This window comes from Pinus tabuliformis, chromosome 4_2 (assembly GCF_031772625.1).
Source record: "Pinus tabuliformis cultivar Carrire ecotype Pingquan chromosome 4_2, CPIR1, whole genome shotgun sequence".
NCBI lineage: Eukaryota > Viridiplantae > Streptophyta > Pinopsida > Pinales > Pinaceae > Pinus > Pinus tabuliformis.
Window position 1 is genome coordinate 914,985,701 of NC_142304.1, and position 18,109 is coordinate 915,003,809.

The 18,109-nt window shown below is 39.4% G+C and overlaps 1 protein-coding gene across 3 annotated transcripts in view; it reads right to left on the reverse strand.

Moving 5' to 3' along the window:
- LOC149172639 (serine carboxypeptidase 1-like) overlaps positions 1-18,109 on the reverse strand; it is a 242,069-nt gene that overhangs the window by 80,649 nt on the left and 143,311 nt on the right. For 2 of the 3 annotated variants that reach the window (XM_089424392.1, XM_089424393.1), the window contains exon 10: positions 7,216-7,284. The exons of the other annotated variant lie outside the window; for it this stretch is intronic. In XM_089424392.1, coding sequence (XP_089280518.1) covers positions 7,216-7,284 — 69 coding nt within the window. The remainder of the gene's footprint in view (positions 1-7,215; positions 7,285-18,109) is intronic. 3 annotated transcript variants of the gene reach the window in all.

An 18,109-nucleotide genomic window follows, 5' to 3' on the forward strand; every position in this document is an offset into this window, starting at 1 on the left:
GCAACACTTGGAGGAGGTGTTGCGGATCTTAGAGGAGCAACAATTTTATGCGAAGATGTAAAAGTGTGCGTTTAGCCTCATAGAGATGCTTTACCTGGGCCATGTGATTGGAGAAGAGAGAGTACGGGTGCATCAGGAGAAGATCCGAGCTATCTTAGATTGGCTGAATACTAGGAGTGTGACAGAGGTGAGGGTAATTTTGGGTATTTTCACCTACTACAGGCAATTTGTGAGAGGGTTCTCTCAATTGGCGGAACCACTTATTTCGGAGCAGAAGTGGGAGAGCACCTCCATGGATTTCATCATAAGACTTCTAGTGGTACAGGGGCGAGATTGTATTTATGTGGCAGTGTACAGGTTGACCAAGTTCGCTCATTTCTTCACTATTCCAGCCAAATACACAACAACACAAGAGGTGGTGCTTTTCTTCAGGGAGGTTTTCAGGTTGCACGGACTCCCTAAGAGCATTGTCAATGACAGGGGCATCAAGTTCATGGGGGGGTTTTGGCAGAAGCTCTTTAGATTGGTGGGCATTGACCTTACACCCAACATGAGTTACCACCCAAAGACAGACAGTAAGACTGAGATGGTGAACAAGTAGCTAGAGGGCTACTTGAGGAACTATGTGATTGGGAAGTAGCAGGCATGGGTGAAGTGGATTCATTTGGGGGAGTGCTGTTAGAACACTACTTACCACATGTCCATCAGGATGACACCCTTCAAACCACTCTACGGTTATGATGCCCTATCATTTGCAGACATGGTGTTTGGGGATAGTAGGGCCCCAATTTCGTCCACCAAGAAGGAAATATGAAATTTTCAAGAGAGAGAATGCTCCAATCCAAGGCACCCACCTGCAAAAGGCTACAACCTTCTCTCATTCTCCAACAACCACTGGAAGGGAGCTCCAACCCCCTAATCTCGTTTACCGACACCCACCGAAAGCGAGCTCCAACCCCCTAATCAAATTTCCCAGCTACCACTAGAAGGAAGCTTCGACTTCCTCACTGAAGGCTCCAACCCTTAACATCTCTGTGGACCACGTTTCATAATATTTCATATTGGATCCATTTGAACCAAAACATTCAATCTATAGGCCATGTTTCATCAAATTTTCAGGCTAGACCCACTACCATCATTTAAGCCCAATATCAAATAACAAACTGAAACCAATAACTGTATCAAATAATTGAACCAACTTAATCATTAAATCATTGAATGAACCAATTACAAAATTTCAAACAACCAAAACAACTACATCATCTCAAATCACTGTATACTCTTCATCAGAATGTTAGCCCACTTATTGTTCATCACACACAACGAAGCCCATTTCGAATATGAACCAACAGAAACCCTCATTTAAAACGACTCCACATAAATTGGAAACCTTTTGATTTGATACAACAAATAAAAAAAAATACAACTTTTGAAACCAGCGAATGATCATCATTGAGCTTTCACAGGATGACAATTTTATTATAGAGGAGCCGAAAGGTTTTCTTGATCCATTATGGAGAGCAAAGGCACGTCATTTTATAGAAGCTGAGGAGCCCTTATGTTGATTCGACTTACTATGGAGAAAATATTAATTTCAAATATTTTGACCATCCATTAACTATTCCAAACGAGCTCGTCTTAGTGTTATAGGATAATGCCCAATAAATTATTTACTTGGACCATAGTAATAATAATATTCTTTTCAAAGTTTGGACCAAGAATTTGATGCATACTTTATTCTTGACATCCTTTTCCCTTTTCAACCATAACATATTCATATTTAATTCTTGACATCCCTTATCTTTTGGACCATAACCATTTTGGGCATAGTTATCAATCTTCACTTAATTAATTAAATTTAATTTATCATATAATCATTTTCGAATTCAGTGATCCATATTTGAATTATTGAGAAAAGTTTCGAAACATCAAGTGTGGTTCAACGTTACGACAAGATGGAGAAACAAATCTTAGCATATGATTAAATAGAGACAGCAATGTAGAGACCATTAGTTTCAACAGGTAGAATATAATAGATAAATTTGAATAGATAAATATAAATATTTTAGAATATTAAATTTGACTAATAGAGTAAAACAATCCTTTTATTTAAAAATAATATTTTAATATAATATTAAGTCAACAACTAACCATAAAAATATATATATAAAAATAAATTAAAACTAAAGACATTATTATCTTTGGCTCAAACTTAAAACAAAATAAAAATAAAATGAAATAAGATTAATCATAATAATAATAAAGTAAAGTAAAATAAAATAAAAATAAAAATGAATTTTTTTATTTTTTTTTAAATTAAAAATAAATAAGTCCGCTTGGGGTAGCTCAATTGGCAATGGCCGTGGAAATGAAGTCTCATCGAACCGGAAGTCTTGGGTTCAAATCTTGTGCTATCCCCCCGATCGGGGTGAAAAGTTGGACATGATGAAGATGTAGTCCTACAAAGCTTACAAAAAGAAATAAAATAAAAATAAATAAATAAATTAGCAATAACAAAAAATAAATTAAAAATAAAACAAATAAAAATGAAAAAGAAAATAATAATAATAATACATTATTAAGAAGATAGGGACGAGACCAACAACTGCTAATTTTCCAGCCATCGTCTCTATTTAGATTACTTGGCCTCCTTTCGATTTCTATGGCTTCCCAAAACTTGCGGTGATAGAATTATTCTCTTTTTCTTAAGGAAAAGTACTGTAGGCTGGCCAAAATTGGATTGCCACATCAATGAACCAATAACCTAATGCCACATATTTGTGGAACCTTGACCATCAAATGGATTTTTGACTTAATTGTCACATCATCAAACATTGTTGTCACATCGTCAGCCTTTGGGGTTTTTGCCCATGAATTGGGTCACTAACTTTAACTGTGCAATTCTCACAGATTGTGAGGTCCCACGAAATGCTCCACATATCAACAGAAATTCCATGACAAGGAAAATGCAATGGCTAGGGTCTCCAAGCCAAATTCAACAATTTGCCTCATCAATATCCTCATCAAATGTGAAGTATGTTCATCGTCAAAGGAAGAAAACCCTAGATCTAGGGTTAGCTAGGGTTTCATTATGAATTGGTCAAGTTGCATCATCCTGTGGACACCATCACATTAATGGCCTCCAAACCCTGACATCAATAATGATATTTGCACTCACCCTACATCATTTACCTGCACCCTCTCTTGCATTGACATCAATGACAACATACTGAACATCTGCTTGTGTAATTTACACTTCCTACCCTGTGTTGATCTGCAACTACAAACCTTTGCGCCCAAATATACTCTGTGAAATCACTTATCTGCTCACCAAAAACCGTCTCCGCAATCATACTGCTTGCTGCTACTGCTCCCGGACAAATCTAACTTTCGTCCTGCTTGGATTTGGAAATTGATTTTCCTGCCCAGCGATTCGCATTGCCTGGTTGGCCTGCGTAACTCTAGAAATATCATGCTTATATCTCCCTATAAAACTACACAGTTTTGCTTCTTTCTCTTCTGAGCCTCTGATCTGATCAATAATGCTCAGATACCATGTGAAATTTCTACGAATGCACCAACTGCAAAATAACAAATAAATCACTAATGCATTCTTCACAAATAAAATCACTGCAAAATAATAAACTGGAACTAAGAAATAAACGCATACACACAATAAAATTAACACCAATATTTGGACTAAATGTCCACGGAAAAAATCCCGAAGGGAAAACTAGTGCAGAGAATGAGGGTTTATTTTATTATGCAGAAAATATAGAGAATTACAATATGGATGCCCAACCGGCAATCCTCTGGCAAATTATTTCAACTGGTAAAATGCTTTTCCCTCACAACAACTCAATCCTTCCCTATCTGGAAAATTCACACTTCCCAGCTAATTCGCATAGTTGGACTGGAAATGTGCACTATTCGTTCCTGAGAAATCGATCTACCATGGAAACACCTCCTGGATCCAATTTGCTCTGCCTCCGAGTTATAGACCCAGGATGTTGCACTTCACTCTCGATCCTGCACTCGCACTGTAGAATTTTGGTCTGCCTATAGATAATTCGGCCTCCCTCTCCTGTATCTGGAAACTATAAAACCATCAGAGAATTTCTCTGGAAATTCTCAATGCTACAAACACCTGCTATTCTCCTTCCCTGGCTCGAATTGTTCCCTCACAAAAAACTGTGAATTGGGTAGCTCCATCTGCCTTGATCTCAATGATCACACTGATACTCGGTTGTGTCTTCTCCAATCCCTTCAAATCGTTCTTATAATCTCCCATTGAGTCTTCAACGGCCATGATTTAATCTCCATCGACGGCTAAGATCAATTAGACTTCATTAATAAAAGTCTCTAGAGCAATCTCGAACATCCTTAATTAATTATCTTTAATTTACCAATTTCCCTAAGTTAGACTTAGGAAATAATTTAATTATGGCAAATTAATTTAATTAAGGTGTTTCCCAAGCTTATCTCGTGAAACCTTTTATGGGTTTTGGAGATCTAATGTTCCTTAGCCTCTTAGCACCATTTGAGACTAGAACACCTGTCTAACACTACTCCACATCCAAAAACTAATAGGTTTGACTATGGAAATTGACCGAAGATTGCAGGAGATTGACTCTGTTTTGACCAAATATTGACTAAGGAAGAAGGCCAAATATTATGTTGGGTTTACCAAAGTTTTATGGGTAGGTTTGACCATTGAATTTGACCAAAAGTTGTAGGTTGTTGACTACGGTTGACAGAATTTCAGCCCTCTGTTGTAGACTGATATGTTTGACCAACATTGACTTCTCTCTCTATTTTGACTAGATTTGACTTGGTTATCTTGGATAGTCAAAGGTGGACTTTGACTGGTTTATGGATGTACTATTGGACTGATGTATCTCATGTTGAACAATGATTGACTAATAGAAGAAGAAGAATTGATTATGGGTTTTCCCCCTTGTGGGGTTTTTCCCTGGTCTTTGACTGAATCTCTATGTCTGATTGTGCTTGTCTATCTTCTATTGTGCATTACTGTTTACTATTCTATCTATAATTGGTTCACTGTTGTTGGGGTGAATATAAGTGGATGAAATCATTTTAAGTGATTATAACAGCATAGAACACTGTGAAAATTAACACTCCTAAGGAAAATAATAAAATAAGATATATGAATTCTTAAAAGAAAAGAAAGAAAACTACTTTTTTTATTGTATTTTTGACATATCTGCTTGTAAGTTTGAAACACATTTTTTCATGTAATTTGAATTTTTCTCTGTGTGGATCTACTCAAAAGTATGCAGAGTGGGTACTCGTTGGACGCAGAATCTAATTTTGCATCCAATGAGTGTACACACTTGAAATTTGAGTAAACCTACAAGGAGATATCTCAAAAATATGACTAAAATAAGCAAATTTCATCTTTTCCCTCCAAAAATATTCTACCCTGGCGATGACATCATCATCTTGAATCCTATTAGTTCGCTTAAAGTTGATTTTTTAAGTACATTTTTCATTTTGAGACCCATTTTTTACCTCAAAATTTCCTTAATGTAAGAAAAACATTCAACTCAAGAATGTCACCTAGTAGCAATCAGAAGGAAATGGAGCCCAATCGTTTCATAGGATAAGTAGTGTCATCCCCCAAATCAAGACACATATGTCTCGCTTGCTCTTGAAGCCTATGGAAGAGTATCTTGTCATAAGGAAAAAAATAAAGTCATGTTTGCTAAACTTGTTGATTTCATTTATGTTATATAGTTGTGAAGTTTGGAGTTGTGGCAGTTTTGGAGAAGCTTGGAGAAACATCAAGCATATCCAAAAGCAATTCATAGATTATAATATAAAAGTTAAAAGCAATACACCCTATGCAGTCATCCTCTTAGAGGCTAGGTGTCCACCCATTGAGAGTAATGTTATGGTTTGGTACCTAATGCACAAGTATAAGGTAATTAACATGAAGGGTGAGAGGTTTCTTAGCATTTCTTTGAATTTTAAAAAAAGTCACTTGGAGCTTGAAATAGGGTAGCATAAGGATGTTGATTCTTAGCTAAACCATTGGAGGGCAATGGGAAGGATGCTTTGCAAAATATAGATGCCATTAAAAGCACTATCACAACTAAATTTAAAAAGAAATTGTGGTGCAATGAAGAAATTGAGAATAAGAGAAATTTAATGTACCATAAAAAGATCATTAAACCCAAGTTAGAAGATCAAAATTATCTTCCTTATGTCGCTATCTTAAATAATAAAGTTAACATTGCTAAAATGAAGGAACACTCACAAGTTTCATAGTGAAATTGGGCATTGAACAAGACCCAAAACATCATGATAAGAAATAATATGTAATCATTGTGATATTAGAAGCTGGAGAATGCAAAACTCTTTCTTTTAGAATGCCTTGCCTATGTCCACGTTAGGTGTCAATTTCACAGTATTTGCAAGAACATTGATCTTCATAACTTTTTAACTCAAGAAAACCAAATAGAGCTAGGAACTTTCCTACAATATATTTTTTATCATAGAAACAAAATGTTAAAACAAAACAATTAATTTCTTCTCAGTTTTCTTAAACTTAAACCACATCTAATCTTATTTGATGGTAATCATCATCTTTCCACTTAGAAAGTTAGATGCAATATTATCCTCAATAATGCTTGGTTCACTGTTAAAATATTTGACAGTTGTTTAATCCAAAGATTTCATTTCAACTTAGAGCTAAAGCAACCCACCTAAAAAGAGTTGCTAAGCACTATGGCCTTAGAGCTCCAACTATGACAAGGCTCCTGGTTGTTCTTTAGATAGATTTGAATTGTTTGGTGAATATTTTCTTCAATGTTAATATAAGCATTTTTCACAAAAATAAACACTAAACTATGATTCAATTATGGATTACAAATAATATCTTCTAATGATTCCCACTACAAGTCTATGACAGTATACCCACCATTGATGCACGTAATCACAAGTACCACTTGAGGACTCTAGACCAGACCTCATATAATAAGAAAACAACTTAAGATCCTCAAAGAAAATCTATTGATAATCGATATTGTAACTAAACATAAAATATCACTAGCTCAAAATCAGCATTAGTTGTAATATTGGATTCCTACTCTCCAATCACAAAAATAGTCAAGGTTAAATTCCATACAATCAACACATGCATGCATGGATGGAGAATTCAAACCATTTGAGAAAATTAAAGAAATAGATTACCGGTTGTGCATGAATAGATTCTCTTGCATCTGGAGAATTTAATAAAATTCGTGGACGCTCATTATAGTCCTGAGTAAGCAAGAAATTTGTAGCTTTCAATAAAATAATTGACAGTATTATAAAGACAAAGATACGAAATAAAACCACTTAACCAAGAATTGGGTAAATATCACTTCAAGTACAATGAGAAAAACAATAAAAACAAATTTTAATAAAAATATCATCTTTCTTGAAGGCGGGGAATATCACTTTTAGTATAAAAGTAAACAAATTTAAAGGATCTATATAGTACTCAGTAGCAATGTCTTTGCAATGAAATGAGCATCGTCTATGCAAACACATACTTCAACTTGCAATGTCTTCAAGCTCTTAGCAAAATCTAACATGGTCAAAGTGATATCACTGTAATGTTATACTTTGACTAAGAAACGAGGTATAACATTTTTTATCCTTTTAACTCAATTAGGAATTTTTCCTAATCTCCATAGTATTTCAAATAAAAACTAAGACTTCCCGTGTATTTAAATTGCAAAGTTGGACGCAAACTTCCATCTGAACTTTAGTATCTATACATTTTTGCATGATGATGGTACCTATACTTCATTCACTCCACACCCATATCCTTGTTTAGGGTTGTTAGCATGATGATAGTAGATGTGGCATTATCTCTTGTCTGATAATTATTAATATTGATATCAGTATTCTTGCATATTCTTATCATCATAAGCCATAGTCAGAACATCCCATAAGTTGATGCATTGAGTCTGAATGCATTTTGAAGATGGATTGATAATATTGGAGGTCCATGTTTGTCACGTGGGCATCTAACTTGTGGAAAATAGTAACAACTTGTCACAGGTTAATAGTTTTCCACTATGATTTCATATGGTGATGCCTATATTTGCAAATATATTCATTACTAGGCTTGTTACGTGAGGGGTAATTGGAAATTCCAACTAGCTTAAGAAAGGAATTGTGTAGTGTGTGCACAACCATTCTTGTTTTTAACTCGAAACAAGGGCGATTCTGTGGGTGTATCAGCATACCAAATGCAAGTGAGGTTGATCCCTAAACTTAGGATTTCTGGAAATAAAGAAACTGTAAGTTATTATAATATTTTTTTTAGATACGAATCCTATAATACTTCAAGCAACAATGAAAATCACAACAGTATAACAACAATGTTACAAGGTAATTTTAGTCTTAAAAGGCCCAGAACTGCTAGCATATGAACTTGCACCTCAATGGAAGGGATTCAACATCTTAATGGAAAATACCAAGTTAGGTTTTAACAAGCAAAGCCAATTCCTTCTTGAAAATCCTAAATTCTAATAAACCTAGAGGAGATGGTTCCCCATTAAAGCATCCTTACACTTGTACTTCCATAGAAATCCAATAGACAAAAACCAAATTGTGTGCCATAGAAATTTGCAATTGTCTCTAATCATCCAGGTGTCACTGTTACCTAGCAAAAGTGGGTAACCTCTAGGAGAATTTTTTTCTCCTCATTTATCAACCAGTCAACCAACAGCCCTATGATGGCCTAAATATTACTTTACATCAGAGCTCTCTACCTATGCTCTAGTCAGTGTTCTCTCCCATCTGACTTGCTTCTTGAAAGAAGGTGGGTCATCTACCGAAAGGTACATTAACCATTTTTGTAATCATCTGCTTTCATTTAATGTTTTGGGGCATACTATATTGATCACAGGCCAAGTTGGAAGATTAACCACTCTTGATAGTACCGTTGTTCCCAAACTTCACCTCAGAGCTTATCCTTTGCCCCTAGTCCAGTGTGACTGTGAAATTTCCACGAATGAAACAACTGGAGTTTAATATTCTAACTTGTTAGCAGTTTGTTTGTTTACGAAAAATAATGATTAAATCATTGATGCATTCTTCACAATAAAAATATCACGGAATTATAAATTGGAACTGAGAAATAGATGCACACACACACAATAAAAATGAAACCAATATTTTTGGACTAAACATCCCCGGAAAAACCCCAAAGGAAAAAACAGCGCAACAGATGAGGATTTATTTTGATTATGCAACAATTTGAAAATTATACAACTAGATGCCCAACTAGCTATCCTCCGGAAATACACTAGAAAAATATCTAGAGATAAATATATCCTTCTACAATCAACTCGGCCTCCCTTGGCCTGCTCGCACTTCCCGCACTATGCACTACTGGTTGAAGGGAATTCGTATAACATGGAAGCTGACTTTGGATGCGCTGTCTTGCCTCCCTCCGCCTCTAGAAAAAAATCGCTCTACCTTCTAGACACTAATTTGACCTCTGACAACTGAATCGATCTCTTTCCCGACAATTCACACTCGGGTTTCTGGTTATTCGCACTAGCTATAGCTTCCCTCTCTATAATTAATTTGACTTCCCTTCTCCTATCACTCTCACATTGGAAAATCACTGGGAAACTCTTCGGAATCATGTTCTTCACAAATCTCTATTGCCTCCTCTCCCTAATGCTCTTTCCCTGGCTCGAACTGTGCCCTCACTAAAAACTGCGAACTGGGTAGCTCGATTTTCCTTTCTCATAATGATCACACTAATGCTATCTCTAAACCCTTCGACTCGCTCTTATAATCCCTTGTTGGAGTCTTGACAGCCACGATTTAATCTCCATCGACGGGTAAAATCAATTAGACTTCATCAATAGAAGTCTCTAGAGCAATCTTAAACATCCTTCATTAATTAACTTTAATTTACCACTTTTACTAAATTTAAACTTAGGATATATTAGATTATGGAAAATCAATTTAATTAAGGTGTTTCCCAAGCTTATCTCGCGCAACCCTTTTTTGGGTGTTGGAGATCTCGTCTTCCTTAGCCTTTTAGCATCATCTGAAACTATAACACTTGTCTGATGCTACCATATCCATCAAAAACTAACACTCTCTCTTAGCGAGGAAGATGTTCTCCACTATACCCATATGTTCTCTGATGAACATCCTATAGCAAGATTGTCACACACTGTTGATGTTTGACATCACTACCCATCATCCTATCGCACATACTCTGATCCACCTCACACTACTGCCACCACTGCTCTGCTACTATCATTGCACTGCTACTGCAACTACTGCAATAGTGAGTTTGATCTCACTTGATCTCCCCCTGAAATAGAACTCAGAAATCTCTCCTGGATGAAAACTCCCTTATGGAATCTTGCTCTAGCTAGACTGCACCTGCAACTTGCAACTGGGCAATTCGCACTGCCTCCTCCCACACGAATTTCCTACAACTGCAACTAGAAACTTGATCTATTGCGCCACTTGCAACTATCTTTCGAACCTCTAGCTGCACTTAGATCTACAACTGCCTCTTGAGTACCTAACTGCATCTAACTAACTCAGCAACTGCCTCTCAACCATCTGACTACTCCAAATTCTACAACTGTCATCCAAGTAACTGACTATAACTCACTGAAACTGGTCGCCTGTTATTGAAATTATGTGGGCTCCTGTAGCAAAGGTATTGATCCATGTGAACGACAACTAGTTTTGACTAGACTTCCTGTTGCACACCATGGACCATTCCATACAGGCAATCTGAAGCATCATGCTCCTCCTCCATCTAGAGGTATTGTTGTTATCAATGCGAATTCCTCCAATCTGGAGGTCAACACATCGATCTCTGCCAAAGTTATTGTCTACTGCCCCTTCTTGTCCTTCTTCCTCTTTGGACACTGGGTGACGTAGTTGTTGAAATTTCTAAGTCTGACACGTTAGAAATCCCTACTGCATTATCTAGTTTATTTTCTCCTACTTGTTCGTTTCATTAACAATTTATTTATAAATATAAATACTGAAAATAAACACAAATGCAGCCTTAACTCGTATACAGATCAACAACTAAAATAATTGAGACAAACACACAAGGGACACCGTTATTTTTGGACAAACATCCCCGGAAAAACCCAATGCGGGAAAACCGGTGCAGCAGATATGAGGGTTTTATTATTATGTAGTTTCTGAATACAACTAGGGTGCCAGAAATGGCTCAACCAACAAAGAATGCCCTCGACAATAGTACCTCTCCTCGAAGATAGATATTACGATTGATCAATCACCAGATGAACGATCCGACAACAGCAATGGAAACTCTTTAGCTAGACAGCGAAAGCTACTCCAAACTTCTCTGCTGCTCTACGTCATTCTGCAGGGACTATTTCACCCTTCCCAGCTTACCAGCACTCAGTCCGCCCCACGAAAAATCTCTCAGTGTTGCCTCTTAGCCCTACGTCAACTTTGCTAGCGTCTGTGCAGCTACTGAAGCCTCTGCGTCAGCCTCTTGGCTCTCTACGTCAGCCCTCAGACCCTCTTCATCACCCACATTGGCCTCTTCAACTTTTGCATAGCTCCTAGCTGCCTCTGCGTCAGCCTCTCCAGGCTCTGCGCTGTCTCTTTGGTACTATCTCTGCCTCTCTGCTATGTATTCTTGGCCTTGTGTCGAACTGCCCCTCACTGCAACATATCAATAGCTTGATTCTCTCAACAAAACCCCGCTCCAAAAAATCGAGCTAACTGATCAATTTGGTGTCTTTCCAACTGACCCTCAAACCTCCTCTTATACTTTTCATGTTGAGTCTTCAACAGCCGAGATTAAGTCCCTAATCAATAGCTAAGATTAGATTTGGCTTGATCCATGTCATTTAGAACATTCTCACCCAGTTTTATATTAATACCCATTAATATTTTAATTTTCTTAAGTTTAGACTTAGGAATCCCATTAAAAATATTCATTATTTTAATATCTCTCCAACGAGGTGGAATTTGCCCAAACCATTTTTGGGTCTTGGATATCTTATGCGCCTTAGCCTCTCCACCAATTTTCAGGGCTAGAGCACATCTGATGTTACCAAAAACCAACACTCCCTCTTAGCGAGGAATGTGCTCTAGTAATGTTTCACCATGGAAGCATCATACTGATCCTCTGCACCGGTACCTGTGTTGATGCTTGGTCTGCTGCCTCACATCATCTGCATCGCTGCTTCCTGTACTGCTACCCGTGACACTACCATTGCCACTGCTACATCTGTACTGCAGCTCCCTCTCAATATGTTGTCCATGCTGCCTCTAGCACTGCCACTGCTAACTGTTGCACTGCAACTCAGTTACCAAGAAGTAGGTAGCTCACTTCTCCCAAACACTGACATCCTAGTCAGTCTGGAAGCCACGTGAAACTAAAGTTGCCTCTGCTACTATATTGTGCTCCCTTTGCTGCTACGGCGTTGTTGCATACAGCTCTGTGCCTCTCGCACTGTTGCACCCTCCACTGCGTTGCCTCAGATGTTTGCACCCAAGCATTGCCTTGCTACTCCACTACACTTTGCTCCAACCGACATTTATCATTATGCTACTGTCGTTAAGGGCTCTTATAGCCGGATATGATCCAAGAGTTTGCGCACCTCAAGGATCCTGCCCCTAGTATGTAGTCCTCTTAACTACAACTCGATGTCTCCCTACCTCTTCTCTAGAGGTGCATGAACACTCATGGCATAGTCATCATCAGTCTCGACCTCTTTCTCCGCCTTAGCTGGAGCTTCCTTGGAGTCGGAAGCCTCCCCCTTGTTTTTCTTCCTCGGACATTGGGATACATAATGTCCCAACTCCCCACAATAGAAGCACTTCACATTGGAGATGTCCTTCTTCTTCCTCTTCCCTTGCTGTCCCGCAGATGCTAGAGCCGCATCCTCCTCCTCTTTCTTGATTCAACTTCCCTTGCCACTACTCCCCGCCTTGGTCAACCTCCTGATCTCTTCCTGACGAAGAGCTGCCCACATCTCCTTCCATCCTGGAAGCGTAGCCCTGCCCAAAATACTTTGGACAAATGTCTCCCACTCCTTGGAGACTGCATTCAAGGTGGTCCTCACCATGAACTCTAGATCTGGTGTAGACCCTATGGAAGTAAGTTGGTCACGAATCTCCTGCAATCTAAGGAGGAACAGATCTATCTGCTCTCCCTTCTGCATCTGATACGACCACAGTTGATTCTCTAATAGCATCTTCCGCTGCACGGAAGTGCCTTGATACAAGGTCATCAAAGTATCCCACATCTCCTTTGTTGTGTTCTTTTCAGCAATATGTGGTATGACATGATCTTTGACCCCATCTAGGATCATGCACTTTGCCCTCACCATTGCATCCTCATACTTCTCATTTTCAGCTGGGTCGACTGGGATAGCCATGGTTCTCAAGGCAAATTCCTTGATGCGATGCTAAGATCCTAGCCTTCCAGATGACAAAGTTGGAAGCCCCGTCCAACCTGTCCTGATCCCTCAATCCGTTCACTGCCATTTCAGCTCCTCTTCTAGACTCCCTCTGAGTTTCGACTTCCCTCCTAGAAATCTCCCTCTAAGTCCTGATTTCCCTGCTGGAAATCCTCTCGCCAAATGTCAAATCGCTCCTCTCCAATCCTCCTTGCAATTGCAACTCAGATCTATATTTCTTGGCTAGAAATCCGTCAAGGTAGCGACTCCCTCTACCTTGGTTCTGTCCCCTTAGTTACTATTTTGCACTGACAGAACCAACACCCCACCAGCTTCTCAATCACATACTACCCATAGCTCCCCAAGCCCCAGCAACTGAAGAAACTGAGCCATTCAGGCTCTACACAATCTCGACAACAACAAAATCTGCGCCTTCTGGCGACAACATCGATCCTTCTTGGCTGAAAAAGATGACTGGGCACTACGTAGGTCTGATCTGCCCCTTTGCCTCTGCGTTGACCCTCCTCCTAGCTCGAAATGATGACGCAAGCCCTCTACGTCACTTCTTCTCTGTTGCTTCTGCTCTGGAACAACGTTGTCTCTCGGGACAACTGCTACTGCTGCAAATTCTTCAGATTACTGCTGGTGCCTTCAGTCCTCCTGTGATCTGCAATGCTCTGATACCATGTTGAAATTTCTAAGTCTGACATGTTAGAAATTCCTACTGCATTATCTGGTTTATTTTCTCCTACTTTTTCTTTTCATTAACAAGTTATTTATAAATATAAATACTGAAAATAAACACAAATGCAGCCTTAACTCATATACAGATCAGCAACTGAAATAACTGAGACAAACACACAAGGGACACCGTTATTTTTGGACAAACATCCCCGGAAAAACCCAATGCAGGAAAACCGGAGCAGCAAATATGAGGGTTTTATTATTATGTAGTTTTTGAATACAACTAGGGTGCTAGAAATGGCTCACCCAACAGAGAATGCCCTTGGCAGTAGTACCTCTCCTCGGAGACAGATATTCTGGCTGATCAATCACCGGATGAACGATCCCACAGCAACAATGGTAGCTCCTTAGCTAGACAGCGAAAGCTGCTCCAAGCTTCTCTATTGCTTTGCGTCATTCTGCAGGGACTGCGTCACGCTTCCCGACGTACCGCATTCAGTCAGCCCCACGAAAAATCTCCCAGTGCTGCCTCTTGGCCCTGCGTCAGCTCTGCTAGCCCCTGTGCAGCTATTGAAGCCTTTGCATCAGCCCCTTGGCTCTCCGCGTTAGCCCTCAGACCCTCTGCGTCACCCACGCTGGCCTCTTCAGCTTCTGCGTAGCTCCCAGCTACCTCTGTGTCAACCTCCCCAGGCTCTACGCTGTCTCTCTGGTACTATCTCTTCCTCTCTACTATGTATTCTCCGCCTTGTGCCGAACTGCCCCTGGCTACAACAAATCACTAGCTCAATTCTCTCAGCAAAACCCCGCTCCAAAAGATCGAACTCACTGATCAATTTGGTGCCTTTCCAACTGACCCTCAAGCCTCCTCTTATACATTTTCTGTTGAGTCTTCAACGACCAAGATTAAGTCCCTAATCAACGGCTAAGATTATATTTGGCTTGATCCATGTCATTTAAAACATTCTCATCCAAATTTATATTAATACCCATTAATATTTTCATTCTCCTAAGTTTAAACTTAGGAGCCCCATTAAAAATATTAATTATTTTAATATCTCTCCAACCGGGTGGAATTTCCCCAAACCATTTATGGGTCTTGGAGATCTTATGTTCCTTAGCCTCTCCACCAATTTTCATGGCTAGAGCACATTCGATGTTACCACAAATCACCAGTAGTGACCAAAATGACCATATCCGGAGTACTTGACCTTTGAGTCTTGTCCTTGGCGAGACCCTTCTTTGCCTTTCCCTTACCTACAAGGGCTATGTTTACTTCCTCCTTTTCCACCTTCAGTCCCTTGCCACTACTGATGGTGGCACCCTCAACGAGACTGAGCCTTAGCTCCTCCTAAGTGAAGTAACTCCACAAGCATTCCCAATCTAGTAGCTTATCTCATTTGGTGATTCCTTGAACGAAAGTCTTCCATTCCTTGGTAAACCCATTTAGAGTTGTCCGCACCAACTCAATATCTGTTGGTTTCTCTCCTACATCTACAAGTTCATCTTAGACTCCCTAAATTCTGGTGAGGTAGGACGTAACACTCTCACCCTTTTGCATCTTTGTTGTCCTCAACTTCTCCTTGAGAATAATTTTCCGATTCTCAAATGGATCCTGGCACAGCTTCACAACAGCATCCCACATGTCCTTTGTTGTATTCTTTTCTGCAATATGCGGGACAATGTTATCTCGAACCCCATCAAGGACCATCCTCTTGGCTTTGGCCATATCCTTCCTGAAATCATGTAACTGGATAGGATCTATCGGTTCAGCTACAATTGTTGTCACGAACTCCTTCAGACCATGCTCATCCAATAGGAATTGCATCCTGGCCTTCCAGACACCAAAGTTTGAGGCTCTGTCAAGTCTATCCCGATCTTTGAGTTCTGTTGAGGCTCTTTCAAGTGCATCTTGATCTCCAAGTCCTGTTGTGTCCATCTGTACGAAACTCAAATAATTGGAGAACTATATGCTGGAAATATCCTTCTCCTTCTGACAACTCGACCTTCTCTTTGCTACACACACTCCCCTTGGAATGCGTAGATCTACTTCTTCACTTGCCTCCGTGTCCTTCCTGGAATTCGCATTGTCTGTTGCTTCTACTGGGTAACTCACTCAACCTCCCAGAAGTACTTCTCCAGAATCTAGCACATGCACTGCTAACCTTGAAACTCATACTGGCTAGAGTGACAAGTCTGCCTTCTACTACTAGAAATCAAGATCTCCTTTCCTACAACTAGAAACCCTCTATGAAATAAATAAGAAATTTTGCCTCTTTGCTTTTCACTTCCTGCCCTATGAAAATCTACAACTACAAACCCTTGCTACAAATCTCCGCACCTAGATTTACTCTGCGAAATCACTGATCTGCTCACTGAAACCTCTTCCCGACAAATCCACTGCCTCTCGGAACTGCTCTAGAGTAAATCAAGCTTTTCCTTCACTCTAAACTAGAAATCAATTTTCCCGCCCCAGCAATTCGCACTATGTGGTTGACTTGCATAGATCTGGAAATATTGTGCTCAGATCTCCCTCTGAAATTGCACAATTTCGGTTCCTTCGCTTTTGAGCCTTGATCTAATCAACAATGCTATGATTCCATGTGAAATTCCCATGAATGCAACAACTGGAGTTTAATCTTCTAACTGTTTAGCAGTTTACTTGTTTACAACAAATAAAGATTAAATCACTGATGCATTCTTCAAAATAAAAATGTTGCGGAATTGTAAACTGGAACTGAAAAATAGATGCACGCGCACAATAAAATTGACACCAATATTTTTGGACTAAATGCCCCGGAAAAGCCCCAAAGGAAAAACCGGTGCAGCAAATGAGGATTTATTTTATTATGCAACAATTTGAAAATTATAAAACTGGATGCCCGACTGGGTATCCTCCGGCAATACACTGGCAAAATATTTGGAGACAAAATATCCCCTTCTGCAATCAACTCAACCTCCCATGGCGCGCTTGCACTGGCCACCTAAAATGCACATTGTTGGTCAAAGGGAATCCGTACAGCCTGGAATCTGACATTGGATGAGTCGTTCTACCTTCGTCTGCCTTTGGAATGAAATCGTTCTACCTTCTTAACACTGATCCGGCCTCCAATAACTCAAACGATCTCTTTCCCCACAACTCACACTAGGGTTTCTGGCTATTTGCACTAGTTGTAGCGGCACTCTCTGCAAATAATTCGGCCTCCCTGCCCCTGTTACTCTGACACTGGAAAATCATTGGGAAACTCTTAGGAATCTTGCCCTTCCCAAATCTCTGCTACCTGTGAAAATTCCAATATGGAATCATATTGCAGCAACTAGTATTATTTCTCCTAATTGTTAATTAATTTAACAATTTATTTTCTACAGCAAATATCAAAATAAACACACTACAACCTTCACAAATAAAATTGCGAAAAAATAATGCACTGGAAACTAAGAAATACTAGCACACACACATAAAATATGAGACAATTATTTTTGGATAAATGTCCTTGGAAAAACCCAACTTGGGAAAACAAGTTCAGCAATGAGGGTTTTTATTATTATGCAACAATGAAAATTTGAGTACAATATGGGTGCTTGAAATTGGCAATCCACAACAAGAAAATCTGGGCAAAATTATTGAAGGGAATTTACCCTTCCTCCACAAGCAATCTCGGCACAACTTGCCTATAGAAAAATCGGCCTCCTAAAGCTTCTGTGTCACCCTTTGCTCTGGACTGGGCAGTCACTATGACATCTAGCCTCGAACTAGTCTCTGATGAAGTCGTTCTACCTTCTGCTACTGAGAAATTCGTTTCTTGGGCCCTCTGGAACATCTACCTGGCCTCTAGATCTGAGAACGATTTTTTCCCTACCAAATCGAACTACCCTCTCTGAAGCTACTATGCAGAGCTCTGCGGTGCCTCATTGGGATAACTCGGCCCTCTTGCTACTGCCTCTCCAGATCTGGAAAACTTCCTCCGGAACACTGT